Here is a 23,381-nt window from a genome sequence, read left to right as displayed (position 1 = left end):
TAGACTCAAAGAGTTCAAAACACTTTAAGGCACAAACTAAACAAACTTAAACACACTTCGATACAAGAAAGTAAATGGGAGGTATTAGTTTGGATGAGATTGAGATAACAACAAAAAGTAAAACTAAATAGATGGTTTATGGATTAGCTAGAGATCCATTCTTCACACATGACACACTTGTACATGAATTGATTTCCAATTGCTTTTCAATAGATTATGAAACTCAACACCCCAGATTAACCGTGATGCACTAATTAATCCTCAGATTTTCCTTGATTTATTGAATTGGATGAATGCATACGACAATCCAAATTATTCTCCAAAAGTCCTCTACATGAATGCATAATAGAGATACAATCAAAGATCATTACGTTCTATGAAAATCATAAGTGTTAACGAGGCATTCGTAACTATGAATGCATGATACGTTTGCCAAGAATTCAATTAACGCGATTGTGACTAGCAACCTTCACTACCAATGAATATAAACTTGTAACGATTAGGTGAAACTCATTTATATCCTAGCATCAAATTCATGCATGAAAACTAAGTATGCATCCTTAATCAACATACAAGAATTAGTTTTGAAGAAAGTAGTTAATTGAATTGCATTCACAACTTATTAAATCACAATTGGAAGAAATCAATTCATATCTCAAACATGTTCATGGCTTCGAACTTCACCCTAGCTAAGTAAGGGTTTAGTTCCTCATACTTGCAATTAAACAAAAACAATTGATATTAAACATAGAGAAACAAAGTAGAAGACACCTAGAATGCTCCAACAACTCCAATGGAATGGCTAGCACAACTCCAAGCACTCCTCCTTCTTTGCAAGCCTTGGAACTAATGGAAATGTGTATGAATGGCTGTGTGTCTTCCTTGAAGGCTGAATGGTGCTTATATAGAGGTTGGAAATGTCAAGCAATTGCAAGGTAATGGACAAGGGATCTCACGGCAATGAAGGAAGATGCTGCCGCTTTTTGCCTTGTGTGTGTGTGCTGTCTTTGTGCTCTTTCCACCTAGAAATAATCATGCCAAAGCCACCCAAAGCTATAAGTGGGAGACCAACAAGAAATCACTTCATAGTGGTCCAATTTCCTTGCTTTTCTGCTGTCCATTCACTCCCTTTGTGCTGATTCTTTCTTCTTGCCGTGAGTGTGTGTGTGTGTGTGTGTGTGTTGTCCTCATCACTTCCCACTCTTCCATACTTTAATTTCTGATTCCTTGCTGCCCATGTGGTGTGTGTTTTGCTGTTTTCTTTCCTTCTTGCTGCCCATGTGGTGTTTATACTTGCACATGCATGTTCTTCATCCATTTAGCTAGCAATAAACACATTTTCTGCCATCACATGGCAGCTATGATGTTTGAAGTTGTAGGCCAACACTTTGCACACACACATGCAGATTTCTAGCCCTTTGAATCATCAAATTCGTCCATCCTCATGTCTCCATGTTTGCACCATCCAATCTTGGCCCAAAAATGCTCCAAAGTGCTCCAAAATGCACCTTCTTGCATCCTTGGCCCAAAGAACCTACAAACACAAAAAAATGGCTTAAACTACTAACATAACTAAGAACTAAGAACATAAATGCACGAAAACAAACATACTAAGTCGTATAAATATGCTCCTATCAAATTCCCCCACACTTAGCTTTTGCTAGTCCTCGAGCAAAACAAAGAAACAAAACATAAGAACAAAACAAAACCTAAACCTTCCAACATTTACCTTAGGGATTTTCAATGCAACATGACATGCAAAAGATCATCATAACCACATATTTTGGCCTTCCCTACCCTTGAGCACATACTTAATCATAGTCACCACATACTAGTTCACATATAACCAATTAAAACGATGTTTTGAATGTAGTAACATGCCTTAGAGAATTTGCTCAATTCCTTACAAGATACACTCTTATTTTCACTCTGATTTTCTGACTACTCACCCTACACTAGGTGTATGTGAGAAGATTGATGTAAACATTAAAACGAACACTCACATATGTTTATAGCAAAGAAAGTAATTTCTGGAGTTATTAAGCATGTATAGATATGATCTCATGACTGGAATGCTACTACTTAGATGCGAGAACCAGGGACACCATATGCTCGTACCAATCCCAAACTCCACATATTGAAACACATAACACTCAAGATTGAAGTTAAGGGTTGTAACGGGGTTAGGGGTGATTGGCTAACAATGAAAGGTAAGGAAACAAACGTTTTTAAAGCATAATAAGCAAAGTAATGAAATTGATGCTTAGAATTCCCTTTGAATGCAGCAACTAACTTTAAACACAATGGGGTTATTCATTCAACTTTTTAGGGCCGATTTCAACTTTTGGACCCTTTCTACAACAAACAACACTTGTGAGCCTTTCCTCACTTATTTCAAACTCTTTTCTTTTTTTTTTTTTTTTTTTTCTAACCCGTGCCTTATTACTTTCTTTTGGCACACAAAACACAAAAATCTCATTCCCCACACTTGTTTTCTGCATAAGGACAATCAAAAGGAATTCATTTTAAGTTATGCTTCATTATGCTTTAAAAACAAGGGTATGGATAGTCCTAATCTTGGCTAGGTAAGGGAAATGTGGTTTAACAAAGAAAACAGGCTAAACAAGGCTCAACGGGGTTAAACTTAAACAAATATGCACGGGATAAGCTTTTTGGCTCTAGTTCACTACACAACTTCATCTTGAATATGTGTTATGCAAATCAATGTCATGCTTTGAATGGAACGGGCATAAGTTCTAGTATTTGGAACTAAATGATGAAACGCCTTCTAAGTAGCAACCAAGCAAAGAATGATGAGATCATGCAACGACTTTAGAAAACAAAAATGCACAGATTAATAACTCTCCAAAGAACGTATTAGGCTCAAGTCTCTCAAGGTTGTAGTGTTAGTTTGAGTTCCTTCCTTCAAGCATGTTACAAAAACTGATTTTTTTCTTTGTGATTACATGTGAATTCGTAAACTATAATTATAACCAAGCATAAATCAAGAGCATATCAAACTTCCATCCATGTTTATAACTTTCTTTAACAGTCATGCAATTAAAAACCAAATCCTCATTATTTGTGTTGGAAGGTACCCTAAGACACAAACAAACACACAAAAACAACTCTTTTTGGCTTTTTCAAAACAATTTTTTCAAATTTTTGTCAAATTTTCGGATTTTTATGTCAAAACATACTAACATGCTTAAAAACACACTAAAAACACTTAAAACAGCAAGAAACAACATTGTAAGTGATAGGTGAATAAAATCCCACGAAAATCATGCAACAGCAACTTGTTTACCCCACCACACTTAAATCTAACATTGTCCTCAATGTTTCAAACATAAACTCACACAAAAGCAAACAAACAAACAACGAGGAAACATGATAAACATGGCAAAGTAAAAGCAACAGAGAGGAGGGTTAAAGAACGCAAACACCTGGTTTTGGAGTCGGAAATTCCTAGGTCTTCTTTATTTCCATGGGTTGCCTCCCAAGAAGCGCTTTCTTTAACGTCGTGCAGCCGGACGTCTATCATTCATCAATGATCTTTGGTGCCCACGACATGGAGGGATAGATCCTCCACCACATGCTCCTCAAACAGGTCGTAATAGGGCTTCAATCGATGCCCATTAACCTTGATTTCATGTCCTGTTTTCAAGCTTTGGACTTGGACTGCACCATGAGGAAAGACATTAGTAACAATAAATGGCCCAATCCACTTGGAACGTAACTTACTGGGGAATAACCGAAGGCAAGAGTCAAATAGGAGCACTTTCTGCCCCTTGGAGAATGTTTTGGTACGAAGCATCTTGTCATGATACGCCTTGGTCTTGTCCTTGTAAATTCGAGCGTTCTCATAAGCGTCATGCCTAATCTCCTCGAGTTCATTTAGTTGGAGCTTTCTATGCACCCCGGCTGCATCTATGTCCATGTTGAAGGTCTTCACAGCCCAATGCGCCCTATGTTCCAATTCAACGGGCAAATGACATGGTTTACCATAAATGAGGCGAAAAGGTGACATACCTAGAGGGGTTTTGTAGGCCGTACGATAGGCCCACAATGCATCGTCCAAGCGCAAACTCCAATCTCTCCTTGAAGGCCCCACGGTTTTCTCAAGAATTTGCTTGATCTCCCGATTTGAAACTTCCGCTTGCCCATTGGTTTGAGGATGATAAGGGGTGGATACCTTATGCGTCACTTTGTACTTCTTGAGCAAAGCTTCAATGGTTCGATTACAAAAGTGAGAGCCTCCATCACTAATGAGAACTCTAGGCATGCCAAACCTAGCAAAGATATTAGTTTTCACAAAATCTGCAACAACCTTTGAATCGTTAGTCCGGGTGGCTTTGGCTTCCACCCATTTGGAAACATAATCAACAGCTAGCAAGATATAAGTGAAACCAAAAGATGGAGGGAAAGGACCCATGAAATCTATACCCCAAACGTCAAAAATTTCAACAAAAAACAAAGGTTGCTGCGGCATTTGATCCTTGGTACCTATATTTCCCATTCTTTGGCAGCGATCACAAGTTAGACAGAAAGTTCTAGCATTTTTAAACAGTGTGGGCCAATAAAATCCACATTCAAGAACCTTTAATGCCGTTCTTTGAGTGCCAAAGTGTCCCCTACAAGCATAAGTGTGACAAAAGGTTAGAATAGCATTAAACTCAGAATCGTGTACACACCTACGTATAACTTGGTCAGGGCAATACTTCCACAGATAAGGATCATCCCACACATAAAAACGTGCATCTTTTCGAAGTTTATCACATTGATGCTTGGTGAGATTGCTAGGAACTTGTTTAGACACTAAGTAGTTCACCAAATCAGCATACCACGGTTCACTTACCTTGACGGACATCAGTTGCTCATCTGGGAATGTCTCTATGATAGGCACGGCATCCTCCTCATGCACCATACGGTTCAAGTGGTCAGCCACCACGTTTTCACTTCCCTTCTTATCCCGGATTTCGATATCGAACTCTTGGAGAAGAAGCATCCAACGAATGAGTCGTGGTTTGGCTTCCTTCTTGGTGAACAAATACTTCAATGCTGCATGGTCAATATAAATAATAACTTTAGTACCAAGCAAATAAGAATGAAATTTGTCTAAAGCAAATACAACAGCAAGAAGTTCTTTTTCAGTGGTAGAATAATTCAATTGTGCATCATTTAAAGTCCGAGAGGCATAATAGATAACATGCGGCCTCTTTTCCTTCCTTTGCCCCAAAACAGCTCCTAATGCATAATCGGAAGCATCACACATAAGCTCAAAAGGAAAGCTCCAATCCGGTGGAACTATGATAGGGGCCGAAGTTAGCATTTCTTTGAGGTGATTGAACGCCTTCTCACACTCCTCGTTGAAGTTAAATGCCACATCTTTCTGGAGGAGACGGCAAAGAGGGTTTGAGATCTTGGAGAAGTCCTTGATAAATCGCCTATAAAATCCTGCATGACCAAGAAACGAACGAATCTCTCGAACCGAAGTAGGAGAGGGTAAGTAGCGTATAAGATCTATTTTCGATTTATCCACTTCAATTCCTCTTTCTGAAACAATATGCCCTAGAACTATGCCTTGTCTAACCATAAAGTGACATTTTTCCCAATTAAGCACAAGGTTAGTTTCTACACATCGTTTCAAAATTTTTGTGAGATTTTCCAACCAACCATCAAATGAATCACCAAACACACTGAAATCATCCATAAATACCTCAATAATCTTTTCCACAAAATCTGAAAAGATACTTACCATAGACCTTTGAAACGTGGCCGGAGCATTGCATAAACCAAAAGGCATGCGACGATAAGCAAAAGTACCAAAGGGGCATGTGAAAGTTGTCTTTTCTTGGTCATCCGGCGCTATGACAATCTGATTATATCCAGAATAACCATCAAGGAAACAATAAAAAGAATGACCAGCTAACCTTTCAAGCATTTGATCAATGAACGGCAAAGGGAAGTGGTCCTTCCTTGTGGTGGCGTTGAGCTTCCTATAATCAATGCACACTCTCCAACCTGTTTGGATACGGGTTGGCACAAGCTCATTCTTGGCATTTTTCACCACTGTCACTCCGGACTTCTTCGGAACACATTGCACCGGTGATACCCAACGACTATCAGAGATCGGATAAATTACTCCACAATCAAGAAGTTTGATAATCTCCTTTTTCACAACTTCCATCATTGGAGGGTTGAGACGGCGCTGAGCCTCTCGAGTTGGTTTAGCCCCCTCCTCTAGAAGTATGCGATGCATGCACGTAGTCGGGCTTATTCCCCTAATATCGGCCAAAGTCCACCCAATGGCCGTCTTGTGCTCTTTCAACACTCGGATCAACTTCTCCTCCTCTATGGCCGTGAGTGATGAGGAGACAATGACGGGTAATGTCTCGTTATCTCCCAGAAAGACGTACTTTAAATGATCGGGCAACGGTTTAAGCTCAAGTACGGGTGCCTGAGTTACTGAGGGTAACAACTTATTAGTGGAGACTGAAATTGAAATTGGGTTAGAAGGCTTACCATGATATTGAGGTAGTGACTCAAGGGCAGCCACTATCTCGGCCTCCTCCACACTTCTAGGCACGGCAAAACCAGATTTTTGCCCAATTCCTTGTGCAATTGTTGTTTCAAGTGTATCCCTCTCCAAACAATCGAGAAAATCCTGCGCCAAATCATCAATTATATCAATAGAAAAGCAAGAATGATCATCTTTAGGAAATTTAATACTTTCAGAAAGATTGAAATTAATGACTTCCCCATCAAATTCCATCGTTAAAGTTCCTTTAAACACATCTATCTTGGTGCGGGCTGTTTTCATGAAGGGCCTCCCTAATAGAATCGGCAATGGGGTGGAATGGGGTGAATCTTCCATGTCAAGCACGTAAAAATCCGCTGGAAAAATCAAGTTACCAACCTGCACCAAAACATTTTCCAAAACACCCTTTGGATATGCATTAGAACGATCGGCTAATTGAATTATCACACCATCATTTTTAAGCTCACCTAAGTTCATAGATGCATAAATAGAGTATGGCATAACATTAATTGAAGCCCCTAAGTCTAACATGCATTGTTCAAACTTAGTATTACCAATAACGCATGGAATTGTAAAACTACCCGGATCTTTGCATTTAGGGGGTAATTTCCTTTGTAACACAGCAGAGACATTTTCACTTACTTGAACCACCTCTTTGTTCAAAATCCTTCTCCTTGTTGTACAAAGTTCTTTAAAAAACTTAGCATACCTCGGGACTTGCTTAATCGCATCAAGGAGTGGGATATTGACTTGAACTTTCCGAAAGGTATCTAGAATGTCCTTCTCAGCTTCTTCCTTCTTTGATTGCCTAAACCTGCCAGGAAAGGGCACATTTAGTGGAATAGAACTAGAAAAAGTTGAATTGGGACTTACCTTGGTGGTTTGGGACGGTTTAGGAGAACTAGATGAATTCAGCAAGGTTTGGTCATCCTTGGCCTTGGGCTTTGCTCCCTGTGCTTCTTCTTGCAGCAACTTGTCCTCCTCGTCTTGACTTGATTTGGATGTATTTGAGTCCGTTCCAACCTGTTTACCACTTTTTAACATGATGGCCTTAGCGGTTTCAAATCCTCCCTTTGGGTTCATAACTGTTGAACTAGGCAATCTGCCTTGTTCTTTAATTTGCCCCATAAATTCTGCAATTTGACCCATTTGCTTCTCCAAATTGTCCACCCGTTTGTCTTGGATTTGTCTCTCCTTATTTTGAGTTTGTACTTCCTGCGTCAAAGTAGTAAGTAACTTAACAACTTGATCATTATCCAAAGACATACCTGAGGTTGTTGGGGCAGATTGCACTTGGTTTTGATTGGGGACGAATGGCTTTGTATAAAAGCCCGGTGGTTGCTGCCTAAATCCTCCTTGTTGTTGGGGTTGTTGAGGATCCCGCCATTTGAAATTTGGATGGTCTCTCCACCCCGGATTGTAGGTATTAGAGTATGGATCATGGCGTGGTTGATTTTGGTTCCCAAAACCCACGGCATTGGCAGATTCCCAACCCCTATTCTCAATCAATTGAGGGCATTGATCATTGGCATGTCCTTGCATAGAGCACACGCCACACACACTTGGTCCATGAATCTTCATTCCTTCGGCCAACTGAGAAACAATAGAAGTAAGGTTAGCTAATTGGGATTGAATTTTGGGCATAGAACTTACCTCATTCACTTGTGGCCATGGGGGGTCTCTTTGTCCAACACCTTCGTATTGTTGTGCATTATGTGCTCGGTTGGCAATTAGAACTTTTGCAGCCCCTGGAGTTTTATCCACCAACGCACCTCCCGCCGAGGCATCAAGCATTTGGCGTTCCATGGGAAGGAGTCCTTCGTAGAAGTATTGAATGAGCAGCTCCTCCTTCATTTGATGCTGTGGACAAGAAGCAACAAGTGATTTAAAACGTTCATAATAAGAAGGAAATGATTCACCTCGATCTTGTTGGATGCCACTAATCCGTTTCCTCAAGAGAATGACTCTTGAAGTTGGGAAAAACTTCTCCAAGAAAGCTCTTTTCATACTATCCCAAGATGTAACTGTTCCGGGTGCTAACTCGTAAAGCCAATCCTTCGCCTTTTCCAAAAGTGAGAATGGAAAAGCCTTCATCATCAGAATGTTCCCGTCGACATTTATGGGTGTCATGCTCGAACAAACAACCTCGAATTCCTTGAGATGCTTGTTTGGCTCTTCCATGGAAAGCCCATGGTATTTCGGAATGTGGTGCAACAAGCTTGACTTCAACTCGAATTCATCGGTCTTGCCTTGGGCAGCAGCGGGGTATTGAATGCATAATGGTGCGGCATTGGTCAACCCCGAGGCCGAAAGCTCTTTAATGGTCCGATTGTCCGCTGCCATAACTTCTTCTTTCACTTCTTCAAACTCAGATTCGGCCTCTGAACTTGAACTAGGTTCACTAGGTTCGGGATGCCTCCTCTTTCTTTTCAAATCACGTTCAAAATCGTTGTTAAAGTCCAAGATATGCAAAGTTTGAGAACTCCGCGTCATGCATTAGTACCTAAACCAAGAAAACACAACAAAATAAGAAACTAGGTAAATAACACTAAAAACACACGACAAAAACACAAGGGATTAGCAATTTTGCTAATCCCCGGCAACGGCGCCAAAATTTGATGCGAAAATTACTTGACACACAAATTAAACCCTATTGATGACAATTGTAGTAATGATGCAAGTAGGGATCGTTCTAGACCGGGGATTAACTAGGGATGCTAATCAACAAATATAAGACTCAAGAATATAAGAAGAAACTTAAAAACACAAAAGTAGGCTTTAAAACACTAAACTAGACTCAAAGAGTTCAAAACACTTTAAGGCACAAACTAAACAAACTTAAACACACTTCGATACAAGAAAGTAAATGGGAGGTATTAGTTTGGATGAGATTGAGATAACAACAAAAAGTAAAACTAAATAGATGGTTTATTGATTAGCTAGAGATCCATTCTTCACACATGACACACTTGTACATGAATTGATTTCCAATTGCTTTTCAATAGATTATGAAACTCAACACCCCAGATTAACCGTGATGCACTAATTAATCCTCAGATTTTCCTTGATTTATTGAATTGGATGAATGCATACGACAATCCAAATTATTCTCCAAAAGTCCTCTACATGAATGCATAATAGAGATACAATCAAAGATCATTACGTTCTATGAAAATCATAAGTGTTAACGAGGCATTCGTAACTATGAATGCATGATACGTTTGCCAAGAATTCAATTAACGCGATTGTGACTAGCAACCTTCACTACCAATGAATATAAACTTGTAACGATTAGGTGAAACTCATTTATATCCTAGCATCAAATTCATGCATGAAAACTAAGTATGCATCCTTAATCAACATACAAGAATTAGTTTTGAAGAAAGTAGTTAATTGAATTGCATTCACAACTTATTAAATCACAATTGGAAGAAATCAATTCATATCTCAAACATGTTCATGGCTTCGAACTTCACCCTAGCTAAGTAAGGGTTTAGTTCCTCATAATTGCAATTAAACAAAAACAATTGATATTAAACATAGAGAAACAAAGTAGAAGACACCTAGAATGCTCCAACAACTCCAATGGAATGGCTAGCACAACTCCAAGCACTCCTCCTTCTTTGCAAGCCTTGGAACTAATGGAAATGTGTATGAATGGCTGTGTGTCTTCCTTGAAGGCTGAATGGTGCTTATATAGAGGTTGGAAATGTCAAGCAATTGCAAGGTAATGGACAAGGGATCTCACGGCAATGAAGGAAGATGCTGCCAGCTTTTTGCCTTGTGTGTGTGTGCTGTCTTTGTGCTCTTTCCACCTAGAAATAATCATGCCAAAGCCACCCAAAGCTATAAGTGGGAGACCAACAAGAAATCACTTCATAGTGGTCCAATTTCCTTGCTTTTCTGCTGTCCATTCACTCCCCTTGTGCTGATTCTTTCTTCTTGCCGTGAGTGTGTGTGTGTGTGTGTTGTCCTCATCACTTCCCACTCTTCCATACTTTAATTTCTGATTCCTTGCTGCCCATGTGGTGTGTGTTTTGCTGTTTTCTTTCCTTCTTGCTGCCCATGTGGTGTTTATACTTGCACATGCATGTTCTTCATCCATTTAGCTAGCAATAAACACATTTTCTGCCATCACATGGCAGCTATGATGTTTGAAGTTGTAGGCCAACACTTTGCACACACACATGCAGATTTCTAGCCCTTTGAATCATCAAATTCGTCCATCCTCATGTCTCCATGTTTGCACCATCCAATCTTGGCCCAAAAATGCTCCAAAGTGCTCCAAAATGCACCTTCTTGCATCCTTGGCCCAAAGAACCTACAAACACAAAAAAATGGCTTAAACTACTAACATAACTAAGAACTAAGAACATAAATGCACGAAAACAAACATACTAAGTCGCATAAATATGCTCCTATCAATGCCATGACAATTTATAAATCTCAACAATATAATAGCACTTTCTGAATGAAATAAAACATGGCATGAAAGGCATAATATCAATCCAAAAGCATTTGTGGAAACTATAAAACTTTCTACATAATATATATAAAAACTAATGCCCACTCACTGATACATAGTCGGATCGTAGCCTCCTAGCTTTGCTTGACCTTGTACCTCCTTGGGATAATTCTCTACTATAGGCAAAACAACTATAGGCAAAACAACTATAGTAATTAATTAATTAGGACATACCTTAAATGGCTAGGAAAATCCCCCATAGTTTGCTCAAACAGAGGGTTTAAATATACGAAAACATTTTACTCGACGTCACGGAGCCATACACGTTGACCACGAGGTCTCACGCACCCTCACGCGTCGCCAAGTCACACCCTCACTTGTGCCCATGCGTAGGCCACATGCCTGCACGCGCTAGCAAATCTCCAGCAAATATTCCGTTAAATCTAACGGCGTCAATTAATACCTTAACGACATTAGAATATTCCGTTAGCTTAACAAAATATTCCTCATTCTTCTCCAGTAGAGCTTCGCCGCCGTCTGGTTCGCTGGATTTCGGAAAATTTTGCCTAGATTTTGTAAAAACTTTAAAACTTCATAACTTTCTCATTTTTCAACCATTTTTGATGTACTTTATATGGAAATAAGGCTTGAGAAGAGAAGAACAATATTGTACCTTTTAAAAGTCCAAAAAGTGAAAGGAAATGGACTGAAAATAGCTCGAAAGTCTCGAACTTAACTCCAACTTCCTAAAGCCGTGTGTTTACACGTTGGCTCGACTTCAAACTTAGGCTAGGAACACCAGGGGGTTGTTTAGTTGCATCTAGACCAACCAAAACCTTGTAACTCGAATGAAAAGTTGTCGGAGAACTTACACCCTAACCGGAGCTCCGAGTTGGAAGCTCAAAACTCAATCATTTTATAATTGATTCGTACGGATGGACTCGTGGTAATGAGGGGAGTACGATGGTGGTGGTTTGAGGTTCGATCTGTGAGGTTTTATGATGGTGTTTGGTTGTTGCAGAAGGAAGATAGGCTCGGCGTGAGAAGAAATAGAAGAAGAGAGAGAGAGAGAATGAGACAATTTCTGATTAGCTGAAAAAGTGAGGGAAGTGAAGTGATTGGTGAGTCAGTATGGTCATGAGATGGATTTTAAAGAGAGAAAGTGATAAGATTTGGTACAATATAAAAATACATAATCTGGCTCACCCTATCAAAAATGGTATTCCCAACACTAACTAATTAACACACGCGTGTACAATTCTACCTGTTGTTAACACACTTTAACTAAGCGTAACTTCTTCGTTACAAATCCAATTCGGGTCTAACTCACGCTCTGTATTCGTAACAACGAGTACCATGTTTACGATAATAGGAAGAATAAATAAACTGAATAACTATGTCCACATTAGGTTCCACTTTGCCAACAAGGGCATAATCGTCATTTTACACATTCGGGAAGGAATAACATGAAAAATTAGGGATGGGTCATTACAGTGGTTGCATGGAGACTACCTTTCCATAAAAGTGGATTGCAATTCTCCAATTATAGTGCCTTCCAACTCTTGCATATAACACCTTTATAATAAACCTGAGAGGAAAACAAAATTAGTTTCTTAACTGAAAATCACTTAATAATAAAATGTTGTATATGTTAGGCGTCGGGGGAAGGACTTAAATATACAATTAGGCGTTGGGGGAAGTGCCTATATAACAATGTGAAATTGAGAATTTAATTATGAAAATTGGGTTTAATGGATGAACGAAAGTTACCTCATATTCTAAGGTACAAATCCAAGTGGTATAGGCATGGTATGGGATGTGCAGCCTTGGGTGCCTTAGGTATGCGTTAGCGGGAGTAGAAGAGAGTGAGTACATTCATGCATCTTATTTGCATATATTTTATGCATTGAAAGAATTGTTACATTCTAACTATTATTCAATTGGTAGTTTTTTGTTGTGAATTAAATTGTGCACTAATGTTATTCTACTGCATATTTGTTAAATTTTATGCAAAATTTTGTTATATGATGTTTTGTGTAATTAGCTCCAAATAATTTTATTTTAATTTTTTTCACCATGTCTTGGTTATAGAATTTATTTCTTTAGCTAAGATATGACTCACACCCTAATTCGTGAATAGTCCTTATTCGCGGATGGGGGCATGACAATATGATTCTCCCACTTGAGCATAAGGTGAATGTATTACACAATTGTTTCCCGATTTCTCTCCTGATAATGCATCGTTCAGGGGAGTGGATCATGTAAACCTTATATGTATATTCTCATCTCTACTTAGCACGAGGCCTTTTGAAAGCTCACTGGCTTCGAGTTCTATTGGAACTCCGAAGTTAAGCGAGTTCGTTCGAGAGTAATCCTAGGATGGGTGACCCATTGAAAAGTTATCGTGTGAGTTCCTAGAAACAAAACTGTGAGGGCGTGGTCGGGGCCCAAAGCGGACAATATCGTGCTACGGCGGAGTCGAGCCCGGAATGTGGTGAGGCCTTGGGCCGGGATGTGATAATTTGGTATCTGAGCCAATCCCTGGTCGAGAGTGTGCCGTGTGAGTTCCCAAAAACAAAATCGTGAGGGCGTGGTCGGGGCCCAAAGCGGACAATATCGTGCTATAGCGGAGTCGAGCCAGGAATGTGGTGGGGGCCCGGACTGGGATGTGATAATTTGGTATTTAAGCCAATCCCTGGCCGAAAGTGTGCCAATAAGGAAGTCGGGCCCCTAAGGGGGGTGAATTGTAACATCCGACATCGCCCAGGGGAGTGAATCATGTAAGTCTTATATGTATATTCCCATCTCTACCTAGCACGAGGCCTTTTGGAAGCTCACAAGCTTCAGGTTCCATCGGAACTCCGAAGTTAAGCGAGTTCGTGCGAGAGCAATCTCAGGATGGGTGACCCACTAGGAAGTTCTCGTTTGAGTTCCCAGAAACAAAATCGTGAAGGCGTGGTCGGGGCCCAATGCGGACAATATCGTGCTACGGCGGAGTCGAACCTGGGATATGGTGGGGGCCCGGCCAGGATGTGACACTGGCTCGAAATAGACAATAAGCCGAAAAAACGATAAAATTTAGTTTTGCAGTAAATTCCAGGATCTAACAAAAAAGAAATTAAAAATAATAAAGCTCCACAGTATATTATGGATTTATAAAACATAAACCAACCAAATATTCAACTTTGCAGTTAATTATAGATTCTAAAACAAAGGAAATTAAAAGAATTCAGCATTATTTGTAGTAAACTAGTCTTCATGTCCTCCTTTGCAAAATTTGTATAGCCCCAAATTAATCAAAACAAAATCTAGCTAATGTGTATACATATGTATATCTTAAAAACGTATATATATGGAGATTGATATAGAAAGGGAGGGATAGAGCACTGGTGAAACCAAAAGAGAATTTAGGTATGAGTATCTATGATGGCGAAACTGGCCAGGAAAGGCTAGTTTCCTCAGAGCATTGATGAGTCAATTCTATACTATATATTATTCCCTATTCTTGGTATGTTTTGGTTATTATTTTGATGTTTTGCTATGTGTTTTTAATGTAGGACATGCGAACTTGTTTTGAGCATAAAGTAATCAAACGGTGGAATTTTTGAGTGATTCCAATTGGAACTGGTTCGTGAATCTGTCAAAAATGTTGTATCAAAATTTCATAATTTTATCCCGAAGCATTTGATCATGGCGAATTAATTTATGCCCAGTTTGCTGTTCATTTCCACGAAGTTTAATGTTAAAATCCTTTGCATATTTGTTAATGTTTCAAAATAGAAAGTCACAACCAAAAATAATTAAACAAGTAATAAAATTGACAATCAAGCAGAATAAATGGGTTGCCTCCCTTAAAGCGCTTGCTTTAACGTCTTCCAGCCGGACGATGAACACAATTACTCCCCACTGGAGCCCACGGCATGCAAGGGAATGTCCTCCACAACATGCTCAACAAAGTTCTCATAGATTACATCCTTGAACGGAAATGGATAGTGATGTTTGTTGATGGGTGCGTTGTGTTGCCTAAGGTTCATGTTCATACGCCCACCATCGGGGATTTGCTTGGGTACCTGCACCAAAGAAGGGAACCACCTATCAACTTTAATGGAAATTGGATTTGGATTAGGTGGCTTACCTATGTGTTGTGATGAAGTGGCAGCAATGTGAACATTCTTCCCCATGGTGCGTTCGGCCAATTTGAGCATTTTGAGAGCAGTGGCCGTATGGTCCTTGTGCGCCACTCCAATTCCCTCGTCTTGCATGGTTCTTGATGCATCCTTTGTGCCTGGTGCTGAACGGTCCAGTCCTATCTTTTCAATTTTATCAATGGCACGACAAGAATGAACAACATTAGGAGTCTCAATGGATTCAGAAATTTTGAAACTAATCATGTCACCACCAAATGCCATAGTGACTAATCCTTTGGCCACATCAATCTTCGTTTGAGCCGTTTTCATGAATGGCCTTCCAAGGAGGATGGGCAATGAAGGGGCATGGTCCGATTCATCCATTTCGAGGACATAGAAATCTGCCGGGAAGATTAAATGATCAACCTGCACTAAAACGTCTTCCAAAACTCCCTTTGGATAAGCGTTAGATCTATCGGCCAATTGTATGATTACACCATCATTTTTCAATGCTCCTAAGTTCATAGATGCATAAATGGAATATGGCATAACATTTATAGAAGCACCTAAATCAAGCATGGCAGATTTGAAACGGGTATTACCAATGACACACGGAATTGTAAAACTCCCCGGATCTTTGCATTTGGGGGGTAGTTTATGTTGCAAGATGGCGGAGACATTCTCACTTACATGTACCACCTCTTTCTCCCGGACACGTTTCTTTGTTGTACAAAGCTTCTTTAAACACTTGGCATACTTCGGGATTTGCTTTATGGCATCAAGGAGGGGAATGTTGACATGCACCTTTCTAAATGTCTCTAGAACATCTTTTTCCTCCTCTTCGTTCTTTGATTGCAAAAATCTGCTAGGAAAGGGGACATTGGGCAGATTAGTGTTCGAAATCACAACATTTGGAACATTCTTACCTGAGGTGGACGGATGGGATGTCTTAGATGGCTGCGGCATGGGTGATGGTACCCTTGCCGTGGGGTAGGTGTTCTCATCTTCTTCGAGTTGTATCTTCTCATCTTCCTTGTTTCTCACCTCTTTTCCACTTCGTAATGTGATAGCCTTTGCAGATTCGAAGCCACCCTTTGGATTGACCACCGTAGTGCTTGGTAACTTACCATTTTCACGGAATTGCCCCAAAAATTCGGCCATTTGGCCCATTTACTTCTTCAGCTCATTAACCTCCTTTGCTTGGTTCTGCATTCCCTGCGCCATGGTGGTTAGTAACTGATATGTTTTATCATCATTCATAGACGTACCTGGGTTAGTTTGGGAAGATTGTGCCTGAGGAGGTGGTTGTGGTTCCATTGGCCTTGGAAAGAAACCCGGGGGTTGTCGGAATCCACTTTGTTGGCCATATTGTGGTGCATCTCTCCATCTGAAATTGGGGTGGTCACGCCATCCCGGGTTGTATGTATTGGAGAAATGATCATTCCTTGGTTGGTTTTGATTCCCATAACCCACAGCATTGGCCGATTCCCATCCTCCATTCTCAATTAATTGAGGGCATTGATCAGATTGGTGTCCTTGAATGGAGCATACACCACAGATTGTAGTTCCTTGCGTTTTGGGGCCTTCAACCAACTGCGATAACATAGACGTAAGGTTAGCCATTTGGGATTGTAACTCAGAAATAGAACTTACCTCATTGACATGATGTGGCCGTGGGGTGTCTCTTTGCCCAACACCTTCATATTGTTGTGCATTGAGTGCTCGATTCGCAATGAGAGTTTTGGCATCCCTAGGTGTCTTATCCACTAGAGCTCCTCCCACGGAAGCATCCAACATTTGCCGTTCAAGTGGTAAAAGACCTTCGTAAAAGTATTGAAGAAGTAACTCCTCCTTCATCTGATGCTGTGGACAAGAAGCAACAAGTGATTTAAATCGTTCATAATAAGATGGAAAAGATTCACCTTGGCTTTGCTGAATTCCACTTATTTTTTTACGAAGAAGAATGATGCGAGAAGTTGGGAAAAACTTCTCCAGAAACGCCCTCTTCATACTCTCCCAAGATGTAACTGTACCGGGAGCCAACTCGTATAACCAATCCTTGGCTTTGTCCATTAAAGAGAATGGAAAAGCCTTTATCTTTAAAATACTTCCGTCAACGGTAACCGGAGTCATACTTGAGCACACCACTTCAAATTCCTTCAAATGTTTGTTCGGATCCTCCATGGAAAGCCCATGGAACTTTAGAATGTGGTGGAGCAAACTTGACTTTAACTCGAACTCTTCGGTTTTACCTAGAGCAGCCATGGGATATTGGATACACAATGGTGCGGCATTATCCAAACCCGAGGCGGCAAGCTCCTTGAGTGTATGGTTGTCCATGGCTATACCTTGCTCTTCTCCACCCACTTGTGCCGTGGCCTTCTCTTCAACCTCAAATTCTTGCTCTTCTAATTCAGGCTCGGGACTAGGAGGATTAGACTCTTGCAATTTCTTTTTCCTTCTCAAAGTCCTCTCAAAATCACCGTCAAAGTCGGAGATATGCTCACGAACAGGTTGTGAGCTACGGGTCATAAACTAGTACCTAAAAACAAAGAAAACAAAACAAATCAGCAACTTAAACAGAAACTTAAACAAAATACAATAATTCGAAAGAAAACAATCCAAGAGATTAGCAAAGTTGCTAATCCCCGGCAACGGCGCCAAAATTTGATGCGAAAAATAAGTTAACACACAAAATTAAACCCTCTTTTTATCAAATGTAGTAAAGTATGTAAGTAGGGATCGTTCTAGGCCGGGGATTAGGAGGGATTGCTAAACACTTGAAAACTGACTTAAAAACATAAAAACAAAATTTAAAACACTAAACTAGACTCAAAGAATGCAAAACTATACTTTAAAATACTTAAACAAACATAAAACTCAAAACAGCAACCTAATGACTCAAAACTGCCTAAAAACCACTTTCTGGGCAGTTTTGAGAACCTAACAAGAACTTGGACGAAGTTGGATGAAAACTTGAATCAAAACACTTAGAAACACAAATCAAAACACTTTCTAACTAATCTAAGACTTCAAAATAAAGGGGGATTTGTTTTGGACGAAAATTGAAAACAAAACAGAAACTTTAAAACAAAACAGATTGTAAAACGTTTTTGGATGAAAAGGATGGATAAAAGGCTAGTTAGGAGGTTCTTCTCCACACATGACACACTTGCAAACAAAATGATTTTCAGTTGTTCTTTCAATAAATTATGAAACTCAACACCCCAAGTTAATTAGATACGCTTAAATTAACCTTCAAGTTCTCCTTAAGTTAATGAATTGGATGGAAAAGCGCATACAGCAATTCAAAGCATTCCTCAAAGGTTCCTTACGTGATGAGCACAATAAAGATACAATCAAGAATCATGAAGCACAATGAGAACTATAAGTGTTGACGAGGCATTCGTTACTATGATGAGCATGAAACTAGTGCCAAGAATTCATTCAACGCGATCGTTTTCAAGCGACCTTCACTACTTGTGATTATAAGATTGTAACTATTAGGTGAAACTCCCTCATAATCTAGCATCATATTCATGCATGAAAACTAAGCGTGCACTCTCAATCAACATACACAAATAAGTTATCAATCAAGTAGATGAACAAATTGAATCTGCAACTTATGAAATAACAACTGAATGTAATCAAATCATATTGCAAGCATGTACATGGTTTCAAATCACCCCCAACTAAGGGGGTTTAGTTCCTCATTCTTGCAATACAAAGATACATAAAATTAGACATTAAAATCAAAGGAAAGAAAACACCTAAAATGCTCCAACTTGGAAAGCAAGTGCATCAATGGATCTCCCTTCCTCTTTGTTGCGGCATGAAGCTTGTGGACAGATTTTTGGGTGGATTTATGGTGTAGAATGGATGGGGAATGATATGGAGGGGTTTAGGGTGAGTGTGGAAGAGTGTTTGATGGTTGGAAGGTGGTAGAGAACTAGGCAAAAAGGGTGGAAGAATGTGGAGTGGCTGTTATGTTTTCTAGGCACTAGAATGGTGTTTTTGGGGTGTTTTGCTTCCTAGGGTGTGTATGGACGAATTTCTGTGATAAAATGATGAATATGGGGGATTGTTCTTTGGCCAAGGGGTGTAAACATGTATTTATAGGCCCCAAAAACCTTAGAAAATCAGGTTAGGCTAGGGATGAAATGCATGGCAAGTTGGTGTGTGTGGTGTGCAATGGTCCAAGGGTGAAAATGAAGTGATGATGCAAAGTGTGAAGGGTAAAATGGAGTGGTGTTGCAGCTAGGGAGCATGAATGATTGTGTACATTGCATAGAGATGGAAAGGGAGGTGAAATGTGTCAACAAATGGGTCAAAGGTGCAACAACATGTGTGACACATGCCATTGGATTCCAAATGTGAATGATGGAGCATCAATTGGTGCATGTAATGGATGTAAAGATTGTCTAAAATCTAATGGGTGAAGGGAACAAGAGGTATCAAGCAATTGAGTGAAATAATTAAATGAATTAAAGCATGAAATCAGAAATTATGTAGGGGACAAGAGTGATCAAGCATGGCATGGGAATCCAAAGGGAATTCTATGTGTTTTGCATGGCAAGGAGTGTGCAACTTGGAGTGACATTTTTGGGCTGAATTCTTTATCTTTTGGACACTAATTTTTCACATTCTTGGCCTCTTTAGTTCTCAAATTCGTCCATCCACTTTGGCCCATGCATTTGCTATCCATTCCAAGCCCGAAACATGCTCCAAAGGCCTCCAAAATGCATCTTCTTGCATACTTTGTACTTAGAGTCTTTCACTTTGCATGTGGGCTTCTTTGCATGTGTATGAGTTGTCATTGTTTATCCTTGCAATTACACACACACACTTGCACACACATATGCCCAAAATGTCCATCCTCATGCATGCAATCCATTTGAGCCCAATATTGATCCAACATGCACCAAAATGCACTTTTCTTGCCAAGGTTGTTATTAAGACCTACAAACAAATGAAAATGGCTTTAAACACTAAACTAACTAAAGAAACACAACGTAAACGCACAAGAACAAGCCAATTAAGTCGCATAAATATGCTCTTATCACACACTAACACAAAAGAGGGTAAAATGCAACAAGTTTAACTAAAAAAATATCATAAAGGGATTAGGAATGGATGCAACAAGTTTGTCAACTTCAATTCCATTGCTAGATATTACATTACCCAACACAACACCTTGTTTCACCATGAATTGACACTTTTCCCAATTGAGAACCAAATTTGTTTCCTGACATCTTTGAAGCACTAAAGACAGATGGTTAAGGCAATTATCAAAAGAAGAATGGTGCGAATAATATAAGCACACAAATTAAACCCTCTTTTGACAATTGTAGCAAAGTATGTAAGTAGGGATCGTTCTAAACCGGGGATTAGGAGGGCTTGCTAAAACCTCTAAACTGACTAAAAAACAAAAAGAAACAAAGTTAAAAATGTAAACAAAAGACTTTTAAAACAAGAAAGTAAAAGGGGGATTTGGGTTTGGTGAAGTTGAAAGTAAAACAAATAAACTAAAACTTAAATAGATTTTTAGCTAGGCAGATTATAAAACGAATTTGAGAAATAAGATGATGGATGGATTAGTTAGAGGTCCGTTCTTCACACATGACACACTTGTACATGAATCGATTTCCAATTGCTTTTCAATAAACTATGATGCTCAACACCCCAGATTGACCGTGATGCACAAATTAACCCTCAGATTTTCCTTTACTTATTGAATTGGATGAATGCATGCGACAATCCAAATTATTCTCTAAAAGTCCCCTATATGAATGCATAATAGAGATACAATCAGAGATCATTACGTTCAATGAAAATCATAAATGTTGACGAGGCAATTGTAACTATGAATGCATGATACGTTTGCCAAGAATTCAATTAACACGATTGTGACAAGCAACCTTCACTACTCATGAATATAAACTTGTAACAATTAGGTGAAACTCATTTATATTCTAGCATCTAATTTATGTATGAAAACTAAGTATGCATCCTTAATAAACATACAAGAATCAGTTATGAAGAAAATAGATAATTGAATTGCAATCACAACTTATCAAATCACAATTGGAAGAAATCAATTCATATCACAAGCATGTTCATGGCTTCAAACTTCCCCCTAACTAAATAGGGGTTTAGTTCCTCATGTTCACAAAACAAAGATAAACAGAATTATACATTGAAAACAAAAGAAAGAAAACACCTAAACGTTCCAACGATCCATGTTGGATAGCAAGCACGTACAAGAACTTTCCTCTTCTTCTTTGCTGCAACACAAGGTTGGAGTGATGTTTTGAAGGGTTGGTTATGTGGAGGAATGGATGGGAAGGAGTTTAGATATGTAGGGAGAGGGAAGGCAAGGCTTGGAGAATGGTTAATTTCTGGATGCCTTCAATGAGGCTGCTGCCATGGGTATTTATAAGGAGAGGATGGACTTGTTTAATTCAATTTTCTGGTGGAAATCAACAAGGATGCACACGGCATGAAGTGGAGGGTAATGGTGGGTTAGGTCTTGAATCATCCACTCAATTTTTGTGCACAATCCACTCATTTTCTGTTGAGTTGGGGATGAATCATCCACTCAAATGTCATGGTGAGTTAGGCATTGCATCATCACTCAAATTTCTGGTGGAAAACAACAAGGATGCACGGCAAGGATGTGTTTTTAGAGATGAATCATCTACTCAATTCCCTAGTGGGTTAGGTATTGAACAATCACTCAAATTTCTGGTGGAAGTGAGTCAATACCCACGGCATTGATGAATTTCTGGGGTAGGCATGGTTTTGAGTGAAATTTTGGTCAATCCTTCTAGAAACCTATCCCTTCTTGCAACTTGTATTTGTTTCACCAGATTTTTAGCATGTTCCTAGCCTCATTTGATCTTCAATTTCATCCAAACTCCTTGCTCCATGCATATGCACTTCATTCCAAGCCCAATTTTGCTCCTAAAAGCTCCAAAATGCTCCTTTTTGCATACTTTGACAATAAAACCTGAAATTGCACGAAAATGACTTTAAACACTAAACTAACTAAGGAAAAACAACATAAATGCATGAGAACAAGCCAATTAAGTCGCATAAAAATGCTCCTATCAAAGAACCAAAAACTGAAAAGTCTTCCATGAATACCTCAATGAATCTCTCAATCATGTCTGAAAATATCGCTAACATACATCTTTGGAATGTTGTTGGGGCATTGCAAAAACCAAAAGGCATCCTCCTATATGCAAAACTGCCAAAGGGACAGGTGAATGTAGTCTTTTCTTGATCTTTCGGAGCTATTGCAATTTGATATTAACCTGAATATCCATCAAGAAAACAATAATGTGAGTAACCAGCTAATCGCTCAAGCATTTGATCAATAAAAGGCATAGGAAACTAATCTTTTCTAGTATGCGAATTTAACTTCCTGTAATTGGTGCAAACACGCCAACTAGTTGCAGGTCTTGTTTGTACAAACTCTTTGTTCTCATTTTTTACCACCATGATTCCAATCTTCTTAGGTACTACTTGAACAGCGCCTACCCATTTGCTATCTGAAATTGGGTATATGATACCCACATCTAGCAACTTCAACACTTGAGCTCTCACTACTTCTTTCAGGTGTGGATTGAGTCGTCCTTGTGGTTCAGGGGTTGGTTTTGCTCCCTCCTCCAATAAAATCCGATGCATGCACATGGTGAGACTTATTCCCTTGATATCTGCAATAGACCAACCAATGGCTGATTTGAACTCATTTAATACCCTAATTAGCTTATCTTCTTTCAATGGGCTGAGGTCAGATGCTATGATAACTGGGAGAGTTTCAAATTCAGTGAGCTAAGCATATTTTAGATGTGGTGGAAAAGGTTTAAGTTCAAGTTTTGGAGGTTTAACAATGGATGGGAACATATGTGTGGCAAATGGTTGTAATGACTCTATAAGAGGTGAAATAGTGGAGGGATATGGTTTTAATGCTTCTAAGGCAGCCACCATTTCCATAAGTGCAAATTCTTCGTCAAAATCATTTTGAGATTGACTCAAAACAAATTGTAACGAATCATTAGATTGTGTCTGCAAAAACTTAGAGAAAACAAATGAATCAAACACATCAACCAAACAACAATCAAGTGAACTAGAAGGGTGAGAAAGAGATTCAAACACTTTGAATTGTACAGTTTCTCCTAGCACAGTCATGGTGAGAAGACCATTTTGCATGTCTATGATAGTCTTTGCAGTGGCCATAAAGAGT

The 23,381-nt window shown here is 39.3% G+C and overlaps 1 protein-coding gene across 3 annotated transcripts; it reads right to left on the bottom strand.

Moving 5' to 3' along the window:
- Nucleotides 1-582: 582 nt before the first annotated feature.
- On the bottom strand, nucleotides 583-21,483 carry LOC126588322 (uncharacterized). 3 transcript variants are annotated; one of them, XM_050253393.1, is made up of 3 exons: nucleotides 21,354-21,483; nucleotides 4,859-9,044; nucleotides 583-1,534 (listed from the first exon to the last, which is right to left on the bottom strand). In XM_050253393.1, the coding sequence occupies exons 2-3, from the start codon at nucleotides 9,032-9,034 to the stop codon at nucleotides 1,427-1,429; spliced, it is 4,284 nt and encodes a 1,427-aa protein (XP_050109350.1). In that variant the 5' UTR covers nucleotides 9,035-9,044; nucleotides 21,354-21,483; the 3' UTR covers nucleotides 583-1,426. The 3 variants fall into 3 exon arrangements, 2 of the variants coding, with proteins under 2 accessions (XP_050109350.1, XP_050109351.1); XM_050253394.1 differs by having other exon boundaries at nucleotides 21,395-21,419; XR_007611411.1 differs by lacking the exons at nucleotides 583-1,534; nucleotides 4,859-9,044 and adding an exon at nucleotides 18,637-19,904.
- Between the last annotated feature and the right edge of the window lie 1,898 nt (nucleotides 21,484-23,381).

The sequence above is a fragment of the Malus sylvestris genome, chromosome 11 (assembly GCF_916048215.2).
Source record: "Malus sylvestris chromosome 11, drMalSylv7.2, whole genome shotgun sequence".
Taxonomy (NCBI): domain Eukaryota; kingdom Viridiplantae; phylum Streptophyta; class Magnoliopsida; order Rosales; family Rosaceae; genus Malus; species Malus sylvestris.
The sequence above is the reverse complement of the archived record's forward strand: the minus strand, read 5'-3'. Positions and strand labels throughout refer to the sequence as shown.